This window comes from Symphalangus syndactylus, chromosome 9, assembly GCF_028878055.3.
Source record: "Symphalangus syndactylus isolate Jambi chromosome 9, NHGRI_mSymSyn1-v2.1_pri, whole genome shotgun sequence".
Lineage (NCBI taxonomy): Eukaryota > Metazoa > Chordata > Mammalia > Primates > Hylobatidae > Symphalangus > Symphalangus syndactylus.
In genome coordinates, this window is record NC_072431.2 from 82,605,776 (window position 1) to 82,618,913 (window position 13,138).

Consider the following 13,138-nt stretch of genomic DNA (forward strand, 5'->3'; position numbering starts at 1 on the left):
ACTGCCCGGAGCCCAGAGCAGGACCAGGGCAGGGCAGCGCAGCGATGCCCCGGGGAACCGGGCGGGACGCAGCGGGTGTGGGAGCAGGGCCTTACTGTTGCAGGAGTGTGAGGGCGTGGGGGCGTGGGGACGTGGGGACGTGGGCGCAGGGCGAGAGTCAGGCCTCAGTCCTCTTCATGCCGTTCTGGCTGGGAACCACAGTTACTGTATACATCTTCCGTTTGTGCTTTTCCATCTTTCCACTTTCGCCCTCCCTTGTTACTGTCTGTTCCAGTCTCAAGCAGCTGAAAGCCCTTGGGTAATTCCCCTCTCCAACCTTCACCTCCGTGGGCTCAGTCTTTCCCTCTAGAACATACCACATACTCTCACCAGGGTTCCACCAACTGGAGGGGCTTTTACATTTTGTGCTTTTTTCTGATAATCTGAGTAACTTAAAGATAAGTTTTTCTTTTTTGATATATATTTATGTATTTCAATGTTATATAGCAGTTTGGGTTTTCAGCCTCATTGGAGAAACAAGATCATCTTCTCTTCACACAGGAGAGAGACTGGATTTCTTTGACTCTGCAGTGCTCTGCATGTTAAAATAATGACCTTTTTCTTTGGTTGAAATTTTTAATGACAGATTTTGGATTTTTTCCAACTTTATTGAGATATAATTAACAAACAAAACTTCTTTTTTTTTTTTTTTTTGTTTGAGACGGAGCTTGCTTTGTCACCCAGGCTGGAGTGCAGTGGCGCGATCTCGGCTCACTGCAAGCTCCACCTCCCGGGTTCACGCCATTCTCCTGCCTCAACCTCTCCGAATAGCTGGGACTACAGGCGCCTGCCACCACGCCCGGCTAATTTTTTGTATTTTTAGTAGAGACGGGGTTTCACCGTGGTCTCGATCTCCTGACCTCGTGATCCGCCCGCCTTGGCCTCCCAAAGTGCTGGGATTACAAGCATGAGCCACTGCACCAGGCCAACAAACAAAATTTCTATGTTTCAGTTGTACATGTTAGTTTTATACACATGTATATTGTGAAGTAATTAGTACAATCAAGCTAATTGACATATTCATCATCTCAGTTACCTTTGTGTATGGGTATGTGGGGTAAGAACACTTGAGATCTACTCTCTCATCAGATTTCAAGTATACAATACAATATTGCTAACTGTAGTCAGCATGCTGTACATTAGATCCCCGGAATGTATTCCTCTTGTAACTGAAACTCTGCACCTTTTGACCAACATCTCCCCATTCCCACTCCCTCTGCCCATCAGCCACTGGCAACTCCCATTCTACTCTTTGCTTCTACAAATTTGACTTTTTAGGCTCCACATATAAATTAGATCATACAGTGTTCACCTATCTGTGTCTGGTTTATTTCACTTAGCATAATGTCCTCCATGCTCATTCATGTGGACACAAATGACACAATTTCCTACTTTTTATGGCTGAATAATATTCCATTCTCTTTCTCTCTCTCCCGCCCCACCACCACCCACCCGCTGTGTGTGTGTGTGTGTGTATGTGTGTGCGTGTGTATGCGTAAATCACATTCATTCATCCATCAATAAACATTTGGGTTGTTTTTATATTGTGGCTTGTAAATAGTGATACAATGAACATGGAAGTGCAAATATCTCTTCAACGCACTGATTTTATTTCCTTTGGATATATATACCCAGAAGTGGAATTGCTGAATCATATGGTAGTTCTATTTTTAATTTTTTAAGGCACTTCCATACTGTTTTTCATAATGAGTATACCAATTTACATCCCACCAACAGTATACAACGGTTACATTTTCTCCGCATTCTTGCCTACACTTATCTTTATATATTTTTGTTTGTTTGTTTTAAGATTAACAATTTTTTTAAAATATGGGGTCTGGCTATGTTGCCCAGGCTGGTCTCAAACTCCTGGGCTCAAGCAGTCCCCCTGCCTCAGCCTCCCAAGTAGCTGGGATTACAGGCATGTACCACTTTGTGCAACACTAGCTGTTTATCTTTTTTATAATAGCCATCCTAACAGTTGTGAGGTGATATCTCATGGTTGTTTTGATTTACGTATCCCTGATGATTAATGATGTTGAGTATCTTTTCATATGCCTGTTGGCAATGTGTATGTCTTCTTTGGAAAAAAATGTCTATTTAGGACCTTTTCCCACTTTTAAATTCAGTTATTTGTTTTCTTGCTATTAAGTTCCCTTGCTGTGCAAAGGCTTTTTGGTTTTTGGTTTGATGTGGTTCCACTTATTTATTTTTGCATGTGCTTTTGATGTCATATTTAAAAAGTCATTGTCAAGACCAATGTCAAGGACATTTTTCCTTGTTTTCTTCTAGGAATTTTATGGTTAGAGGTCTTATGTTTAATCCTTTTATCTATTTCAAGGTAATATTTGGGTATGGTATAAGATAACTGTCCAATTTAATTCTTTCACATGTGAATATCTACTTTTTCCAGCACCATTCATTGAAGAGACTACAGTGTCCTTTCCTTATTGTGTACACCTGACAAACTTATCAATGTTTAGTTGGCTGTATATGTGCGGGTTTATTCTTGAAAAATACACATAGACTTTGACCCAGAAGTTCCTCCTCTGGGTATATATCCTTAAAGGTATATTCACACATATGGATAATAACTTAAATACAAGATTACTATTGCACATTATTTTAAATATCAAACTGCCCATCAATATGAGACAGGCTAAACAGCCTATGGCCCATTCACCCAATGAAACACTATTCAATCATAAATGAATGAGGAAGATTATCTCAAACAATAAAAAAAACTTCCAAGATGCATGTTTAAGGGAAAGAAGCAAGATGCAGAGCACAGTTTATAGTAAGCTACCATTAGGAATGTGGAGAGATAAATATACATATAAAATATTACATATATAATACAATGCCACATACTGTGCATGTGTATCACATCTTTGAAAGGAAATACTATAAATGGTAGCATAGATGCTAGGAGAGAGGGGAACCAATAGCTAGAAGGCAGATGCCGGGTGGAAAGGCCATATTTGCAGTGTACCATTTTGTAACTTTCTAATTTTGGACCAGTAGATAAAAAAGTAGAAACTTGAGGGTTTCTTGGGATAAATCTAAGCTTTCAGAAAATAAATAGTAAATTGAAAAATAACACTTACAAATTCACCCAGAAATCAGCATAAGTAAAAAGAGAAAAAAGCAAAAACAAATATGAAGGAGCAGTTGAACTACGTGAAAAGCAAAAGGGAGACACAAGTGTCAATAGGTGGACCATTCTAAGAAAATTGAGGCAGTGGCAGAGAAGCAATATTTGAAGGCCTGATGGCTGAAAAATAGTCCAGAACTGAAAAAACACACAAGTACCCAAACTGAAAAGACTCTCTGAGTTATAAGTGAGGAAAAACAAAAACTAGTATCAAACCTGGATACACTAAAATACAACTGGAAAATATGGATAAACAGAAAATCTTAAAAACTACCTGAGAAATTGCCAAAAAAAAAAAAAAAAGAGAGAGAAATGAAGATCAGACAGAATTCTCATCAGCAACAATCAATCCACAAGACCATGGAGTAGTATCTCCAAAGTGCTGAGAGTGAAATGACTGTCATCGTAGAATTTATGCCCCAAATAAACCAGCTCATCCTTCCACCTAACTATTCCGTTTCTAGGTGTATGTTTAGAAAAACCTTGTGATGTGCATATAGCAACATGCAATGAGCATTATTCCTTACCAAAAAGCTGAAAACAACCTAAGTATACATTTATAGAAGGATGGGTAAATGAATTGTGATGCATATATAATGAAATACCGTAGGGCAATTAAAATGAGTGGAGTTAATGTCTCAAGATAAATAATGTTGTAAGAAAACCTAGAGTGGCATAACATTTAGTTTATGTTTTAAGCATGAAAACAGTATTATTTATAGATACAGATTTACACAGTAAAGTATCAAAAATAATGATAATAGAGTATATCAATTTTCAGGTTGTAGTTATCTTTGGAAAATAAGAGAGAGGGCTGAGATTCAGGGATACTCGGGGGTCTAATATTATATTTCTGAAATTTTCTTTATTAGAAAAGCACTGAAGCAAACACAGCAAAACATCCAGATTTGCTATAGAAAAGCGGTAGGTACATGGGGGGGCCTTTGTATTATTCAGTGGGTTTGACATATGGTACAATTAGGCCCTTGAAGCAGAGAGGTGGATGCGTGTCCATGCCCTGGCTGGGCGTGGTGACCATCTGCATTATGAGGTGTCAAGAGGATGATGCAACAGAAGACTCAGAAGCTTTTCAAAATTCCCTCTTCAAGAAGAAACACCTGTGGAGGAAGAAGACATTAAACAAAACAAATTTAAAAGCTGTATGTATAGCTTCATGTTTTTCATAAAATAGGAATGAGGACAAATGTTGCTCTTCATCCTACCAGCTGTTTGTTCTTTGGTAGGGGATCATGAGTGGAAAAACAAAGGCAAGAAGGGCTGCCATGTTTTTTAGACGTTGCTCTGAAGACGCCAGCGGTAGCGCCAGTGGCAATGCTTTGTTATCAGAGGACGAAAACCCTGATGCGAATGGGTAGGTAAACATGGCAGAACGGTGTGCCTGAAATTGTAGGTTTTGTGTGTTACATCTGTCACTTGTGTCCTGTTCACCTGTTACCCGACAGACAGTGTTTTCCCCCTTTATAGAGAAAATCATTTTCAACAGTTTCCTTTGAAGGTTTCTCTTGATCACAGTCTTACACTTGACCACAATACTTCTATGTCAATGGTATCTGGATTAATAACAGCAGACTGGGGAGAAGGATTAAGAAAGGAGAGCCACCCTCTTTAAAAGAATGAGCCACAGCAGCAGGAACTTAAAACCTTCCAGATAATTCACTTTTTTTTTGTCATTGGGCTAGCTTGTATAGTCTTGGTGGTATGCAGAGCTTAGCACTGGGCTCAGGACTCTGGGCACAGAGTGGCATTTATTACATTCTTGGGTGATAATTGACTAAAGACTCCGGTAGGGGATGCACATTTTGAGTGAATCACCCTGTTTCCTCTAGTGACAACATATGTGGGGATTATTATAGCAGGGAATCCAAAGACCCTAAACCTATTTACAAACGCCCTGCCCATGTGCTGCCTGCTGGGAAAACAAAAACTACAAGTAATGAAATAATCTTCCTATTGGTAACAATGAAGCGCTTGCACAGAACAAAACTGTCAATAAAAATAAAAGGAATGCTACAAAGTTATTAGTACAAGTAGAGCAGCATTTCAAAATCACAGTAATAACAAAATATGCTTGCCCCAAATGGCAGAATCCCACTGGCTGGGCGAAGGCACCGAAGGAATTTTGCAATGCAGAGCCTGGCAGCCAGTTTTCTAGTGGAAAGCAAACAAACAAAAAAAAAAACACTGGAGTTAATCTTTGGTAAATATGGTAATGTGTTAATTTTCACTTAATGCAGCCCACCAAAAGAGATCTTGTAGACCATAACTGACCTATGAACAACTTTTTTTATACAGTGGACCCCCTACCACTCTCCACATCTCCAATAATAGTTAAAAGGAAGAGGTTCCAGAATACACTTCCCTGGAGGGAAGAGAGTTAAGAAAATTATTTTCTTAGTTGCTTTCCACATTGTCCCACTCTTGGATAGCTAATAGGCATGACTGCTTTATGTAGGGGAGATAAGCTACTTAAAGATTCTGTACTGGGAGAATTAGGTGGCCCACTCTAGTGAATACAGTTAACGAATGGTCCATCTTAATGTGATTTTTCTTATGCTTTAAGTAGAAATTTTTAGTTTGCCAACTTGTAATACTTCATCCAGAAGTTTATAGCCTTCACATTAGATTAATGTGATCATTTTAGCTTCCCTCCCCATCCACCCTTTAGGGCGTTTTAAAAGGTTAGATGTGAAAAGGTTGTCATTACAACCACTTTGTAAACCTGAGCAAAATCTACTGCAACGGATTATGCATGTATCCTATGACCCAGCAATGTCTCTCTTGAAAATATACTTAAATGAAATACATACTTGTCTTCATCGGAAACCATGTACAAGAATGTTCATTGCTGCATTGCTTGTAGTAATATTTATAACTGCATTGTTTATCATAGCCCCAACACCCATCAATGTTAGGATGGATACCCACAGGATATATTCACACAATGAAATACTATACAGTTGTAAGAATGAATGAACCACAACTATACACAACAGCACAGTTGATTCTCACAGACTTAAGACTGGGAACAGGAGGCAGACAGCTAGAGCCCATACCCGCATGGGTCCATTTATAGATGGTTCAAACCCAGACAAACCTACTTAATGGGGATAGAGCTCAGGAGAGCAGGTGCCTTCAGAGGTGGGAGGTATAAGGTTGATGAGGGCATAAGATGGGCTTCTGATGGGCTTGGTATATTCATCTGCTCGGGCTGCAATAATAAATACCATAGACTGGGTGGCTGAAACAACAGAAATTTATTTTCTCACAGTTTTGGAGGCTGGGAAGTCCAAGGTTCCAGCTGATTTGGTCTCTAGTGAGGGCTCTCTTCCTGGATTGCCTTCTCACTGTGTCCCCATGTGACCTTTCTTCTGACTGCACAAAGAGAGAAAAAGTTCTGGTCTCTCTTCCACCTCTTCTAAGGGCAACAATCCTGCTAGTTTAGAGTCCCACTCATAACCTCTTTTACCCTTAATTAGCAATTGAAGACTCTATCTCTAAATACAGTAACAATGAGGGTAGGTCTTCAACAAATGAATGTGTGTGTGTGTGTGTGTGTGTGTGTGTGTGTTGGGGGGTGGGGTGCAATTCAGCCCACAGAACTGAGTATGCTCAATTTCCACTCCTGGGTGAGGTTTCATGGATGTGTTCATTCTGTGAGGCATCACTGGGCTGTACAATTATACAGAAAAAACCACAAATCATATTTGTATAGCATTCTGTACTTCAACACAGAGTAGGAAAAAAGGTCATATGACTTTAAAGAATTTTATCAGATATTTGTAACTGTCATAGTTCTTTAGCTTAGTACAGAATTTCCATAAAATCAGAACCTGATTTTTCTCTTTTTTCTTTTTTCGTAGCTGGTTCTACATTTGAGACCTCCAGAAAACTGCCTTTGTTTTTTTCTTATAAGTATTTTAAGAATATAAATAGACATATACTAGCATAAGCATTGCATATGTGAAAGTAACAGGCATGACTATATGTATGTGCACTCATACATGCTGGTGAGTGTGTATCATCACTAAAACGATCTTCTCTCAATTTAAAAAATAGTGGATTGGAAATTAAAGTAATTCATAGACTCAACCTAGATTAAGCAAGAATGAAAATAAGTAAGTTTGTTGACTTGAGTGTAGTGGCTAAAGTCCAAGTTAAACGCATGATGTTGTTAAATTCTTTTTCTAATCATTGTTTTTATACTTTTAGGGTAACTCAATCATGGAAGATTATTCTAAGTACAATGCTTACACTGACTTTTCTTCTTGTAGGTAAGTCTTCCTAAGTAATGATCCTTAAAACCATTTCACAGGATATGTCTGCCTGGTGAGACAGATCTCAACGGAATGACTCATATTTGTAAATAAATGCCATCGAAAGTGCTGGCGGTGACCTGCACATTCTCAAAGCTTTTTTGCTTGTTTTTTGTTTCTGATTGTAAAGGTAATATTGGCTTTTTAATAGAAAATTTAGAAAGGACCTTTTTCTTTTAGAATTGTGGTTTGCTTTTTGCAAATTTTTTAGTCATAGATGTTGCTTTAAAGTTAAGGATTTCTAATATATTTATTGCAAACATACATTTTACCTTTTCTAAATTTAGGTGACTCCACTTGGGAGGTTTTGACAACCAGAGACTCTTGCTCATCACACAGTTCCCAAACAAATTACTGCAGAATGTGCAGTTTGTAGTTTCATATCAGGAAATATCACAATCCACCACCCCCAGCACACTGGAAAATTGTTCTTTAATATATTGACAACTTAAGGCATGGATCTCCCATTAAATCAAAGTTTCAACCCAGTTATTGTTATAAAAAAAATCATACAGCATGTGATCTTTCTTATCTGCCTTCTTTCACTTAGCATAATGTTTTTAAGGTTCATCCATATCCTAGCATGTGTCAGTTCCTCATTCCTTTTTGTAGCTAAATAATATTTCATTGTAGGTATATACCTCATTTTGTTTATCCATTTATTCGTGGACATTTAGAGTGCTTTTATCTTTTGGCTATTGTGAATAGTGATGCTGTGCATAAGTGTGTATGTGTGCTTATTTGAACACCGTTCTCAATTATTTCAAGTATATACTTAGGAATGAGATTTCTGGGGAGGAACCACCAGACTGTTTTCCTCAATGGCTGCACTATTTTCCATTCCCACAAGCAGTGTAGGGGGACTGCTATAGTTTGGATATCTGTCCTCCCAAACCTCATGTTGAAATTTGACCCTCAATGTTGCAGGTGGGGGCCTAATGGAAGGCATTTGGGTCATGAGGGCAGATTCCTCATGAATCACTTGGTTCCATCCTTACAGTAATGAGTTGTCACTCTATTAGTTCCTGTGGGAGCTAATTGTTAAAAAAGAACCTGACTTCTCCCAGCTCTCTCTTGCTCCCTCTCTCACCATGTGATTTCTGCACATGCTGGCTCCTCTTTGCCTTCCACTATGAGTGGAAGCAGCCAGAGACCCTCACCAGCTGTAGATGCTGGTGCCATGCTTCTTGTACAGCCTATAGAACTGTGAGCCAAATAAACCTCTTTTCTTTATAAATTGCCCAACCTCAGATATTCCTTTACAGCAACACAAATGGATTAAAACAAGAAGTCCAATTTCTCTACATTTCCACTATCATTTATTTCCTTTTTTTCTCATTACAGCCACCTGATGGATGAAAAGTCATGTTTCATCATGGTTTGATTTCTCTAATGACTAATGATGTCAAGCATCATTTTATATGCTTATTGACCATTTGTATGTGTTCCTTGGAGACATGTCCATTAAAATATTTTGCTCATTTTTGATTAGGTTGTTTGTCCTTTTGTTGTTGAGTTGGAAGAGTTTTTTTTTATATATTCTAGATACCAAACCCTTCTCAGACATATCACTTGAAAATATTTCTTTCATTCTAGGTTGTCTTTGCAGTTTCTTTGATACACAAACGTTTGTAATTTTGAGAGTGTCATATCGAAGAATCCATTGCCAAATCTTTTTTAAAGAGTTTTGTGGTTTTAGCTCTTATAATATTTAGGTAATTGACCCATTTTGAGTTCATTTTTGTATATGATGCAAGGGATCCAACTTCATTTTTTGGCATGTGGAAAGCCTGTTGTCCCAGGACCATTTGCTAAAAATATTACTCTTTCCCTATAGGAATCTTTGAATGTCTTGTCCTCCTTTCCAAAAACTGAATTGGCTATAGTTGAATGGGTTTATTTCTGGATATTCTAGCCCATTAGTCTATATGTCTATCATTATCCAGTATCATGCTGTTGGGATTTTGATAAAGATTACTTTGAATCTGTGGACAGCTTTAGGTAGTGTTGCCATCTTAGCAATAGTAAATCTTCCAATTCATGAGCACAAGTTGTCCTTCCATTTATTTAGGTCTTCTTTAATTTCTTTCAGCCATGTTTTATAAATTTCAGTTTTGATTCTAAAGTAAATCTCTTGTAAGCAGCATATAGTTGAATCATGTTTTTAAATTCATTCTGCCAGCCTCTGACTTTTGATTGGAAAGTTTAATCCATTTTCATTTACATTAATTACTAATAAGGAATGACTTACTTCTGCCATTTTTCTATTTTTTAGAAAATCTATATCTTATACCTTTTTTGTTCTTCATTTCCTTCTTTACTGCCTTCCTTTGTGTTTAATTGCTTTGTTGTAGTGCACTGTTTTGATTCTGTTCTGTTTCATTTCATATATGTTTTTTAGATATTTTCTTAGTGGTTACCATGGGGATTTCAACTAAGACCCTACATTTATAACAATATAGTTTAAATTTATACCAAATGAACTTTAATAGAATACAAATACTCTGCTCCTATTCAGCTCTGTTCCTCTTTTTTTTCCTCCTTATGATCTGTATTCACTGGGATTTACTCCTATGTTGTCAAAAATTACATCTTTACACACTGGGTACCCATAAACATAGATTTATAATTATGCTTTATAAATTTTTCTTTTAAATTATGAAAGAAATAAAAGAAGGAGTTACAAACCCAAAACGATAATACTGGTTTCATATTTACCTCTCTGTTACCTTTACTGGAGATTTTGATTGCTTCATGCGGCATTGAGTTACTCTCTAATGTCCTTTCACTGCAGCCTGAAGGAATCCCTTTAGCACTTCCTGAAGGGCTGGTCTAGTCATAGAGACACCATGAGCTTTTCTTTATCTTAGAATATGTTAACTTTTTCTTCAGTTGGGAGAATAGTTTTCTCATATATAGAATTTTTTTTCTTTCAGCACTTTAAATATGCCATCCCACTGTCTTCCGGCCTCCATAGTTTCTGAAGAAAAAATCAGGTGATAATCCAACAAAGACTTCCTTCTATATAACAAGGCATTGCTCTCTTTCTGCTTTCAAGATTATCTCTGTGTTTTTGTCTTTCAACAGTTTGATTATAATAGGTTTTGGCATGAGTCTTTTTAAGTTTGTCTTACTTGAAGTTTGTTGAGCTTCTTGGATGTGTAGATTCCCTGCTTTTTATCAATTTTGGAACTTTTTCAGCCATTATTTCTTTAAATATTCTTTTTCTTATTTAAAATTTAAAAATTTTTTGTGGGTGCATAGTATATATACTTATGGGGTACATGAGATGTTTTGATACAGGCATGCAATGTGAAATAATCATATCATGAAGGATGGGGTATCCATCCCCTCAAGCATTTATCCTTTGCTTTGCAAAAAATCCAAATACAATCTTTTAGTTATTTTAAAATGTGCAATTAAGTAATTTTTTACTGTAGTCATCCATTGTGTTGTCAAATAGTAGGTCTTATTTATTCTTTCTATTTTTTGTACCTATTAACCATCCTCACCTCCTCCGTCTTCGACACTACCCTCACCAGCTTCTGGTAATCATCATTTTACTCTCTATGTTCATTAGTTTAATTGTTTTAATTTTTAGCTCCCACAAATAAGTGAGAACATGTGATATTTGTCTTTCTATGAATGGCTTATTTCACTGAACATAATGATCTCCAATTCCATCCATGTTGTTGCAAATGACATTATCTCATTCTTTTTTATGGCTGAATAGTACACCATTGTGAATATGTACATTTTCTTTATCCATTTATCTGCTGATGGACATTTAGGTTGCTTCCAAATCTTAGCTATTGTGAACAATGCTGCAACAAATGGGAGTGCAGATATCTCTTTGATATACTGATGTCCTTTATTTTGGGTATATGCCCAACAGTAGGACTGCTGGATCATATATTAGCTGTGTTTATCATTTTTTGAAGATTCTCCAAACTATTCTGCAGAGTGGTTGTACTAATTTACATTCCCACCAACAGTGTATGAGGGTTCTTTTCTCTCCACATCCTCTCCAGCATTTGTTATTGCCTGTCTTTTGGGTATAAGCCATTTTAACTTAAGTGAGATAACATCTCATTGTAGTGTTGATTTTCATTTCTCTGACAATCAATGAGACTGGCACCTTTTCATATGCCTGTTTGCCATTCGTGTGTCTTCTTTTGAGAGATGTTTATTTGAATCTTTGGCCCATTTTTTAATCAGATTATTTAGGTGGTTTTTTTTTTCCCTATAGAGTTGTTTGAGCTCCTTATATATTCTTCTTATTAATCCCTTGTCAGATAGGTAGTTTGTAAATATTTTCTCTCATTCTGTGGGTTGTCTCTTCACTTTGGTGATTGTATCCTTTGCTGTCAGAAGCTTTTTAGCTGTGATACCATTTGTCCATTTTTGCTTTTGTTGCCTGTGCTTGTGGGGTACTGCTCAAGAAATTTTTGCCCAGACCAATGACCTGGAGATTGTCCCCCAATGTTTTCTTATAGTTGTTTCATAATCTAAAGCCTTAGTTTTAAGCCTTTAATCCATTTTTATTTGCTTTTTGTATACGGCAGGAGATAGGGATCTAGTTTCATTCTTCTGCATATGAATGTCTAGTTTTCCCAGCACCTTTTATTGAAGACACCATGATTTCCCCAGCATATGTTCTTGGCACATTTGTTGAAAATGAGTTCTCTGTAGGAGTTCTCTATTCTGTTTCATCAGCCTATCTCTCTCTTTTTATGCCAGTACCCTGCTGTTTTGGTTACTAAGCTCTGTAGTATAATTTGAAGTCAGGTAATGTGATTCCTCCAATTTTCTTCTTTTTGCTTAGAATAGCTTTGACTATTTGGGGTCTTTTGTGGTTCCATATACATTTTAGGGTGGTTTTTTTCTATATCTGTGAAGAATGTCATTGGTATTTTGATAGGGATTGCACTGAATATGTAGATTGCTTTGGGTAGTATAGACATTTAGCAATATTGATCTTCTAATTCATGAACATGAGCTATCTACTTTTTGTTTCCCCTTCAGTTTCTTTCATCAGTGTTTTATAGTTTTCGTTGTAGAGATCTTTCACTTCTTTGGTTAAGTCCTAGGTATTTGATTTTATTTGTGGCTATTGTAAATGAGATTACTTTATTAATTTTTCAGATTGTTCACTGTTGGTATATAGAAATGCTACTGATTTTTGTACATTGACTTTGTATCCTGCAACACTGCTGAATTTGTTTATCAGTTCTAATAGTTTTGTTTGTGGAGTCTTTAGGTTTTATTCCTAATATAAGATCATATCATCAGCAAGCAAGGATAATTTAACTTCTTTCATTGCAGTTTGGATGCCCTTTATTTCTTTCTCTTGTCTGGTTGCTCTAGCTAGGACTTCCAGTACTATGTTGAATAGCAGTGGTGAAAGTGAGCAACCTTGTTGTGTTTCAGGTCTTTGAGGAAAGGCTTTCAGTTTGTTCCCATTCAGTGTGATACCAGCTGTGGATCTGTCTGTCATTCATGGCTTTTACTACGTTGAGGTATGTTCCTTCTATACCGTTTTTTTAGGATTTTTATCATGGAGAGATGTTGAATTTTATCCAAATGCCTTTTCAGCATCAATTGAAAACCA

The 13,138-nt window shown here is 37.0% G+C and overlaps 1 protein-coding gene across 1 annotated transcript in view; it reads left to right on the top strand.

Annotated features, from left to right (window-relative positions):
• The first annotated feature begins 4,273 nt into the window (after positions 1–4,273).
• The window catches only part of SUN3 (Sad1 and UNC84 domain containing 3), a 47,007-nt gene continuing 38,142 nt past the window's right edge, over positions 4,274–13,138 (top strand). Inside the window, exons 1-3 of the mRNA XM_055293196.2 lie at positions 4,274–4,353; positions 4,438–4,565; positions 7,424–7,485. Of these exons, the coding sequence (XP_055149171.1) occupies positions 4,444–4,565; positions 7,424–7,485 (184 nt within the window). The 5' untranslated portion in view covers positions 4,274–4,353; positions 4,438–4,443. The remainder of the gene's footprint in view (positions 4,354–4,437; positions 4,566–7,423; positions 7,486–13,138) is intronic.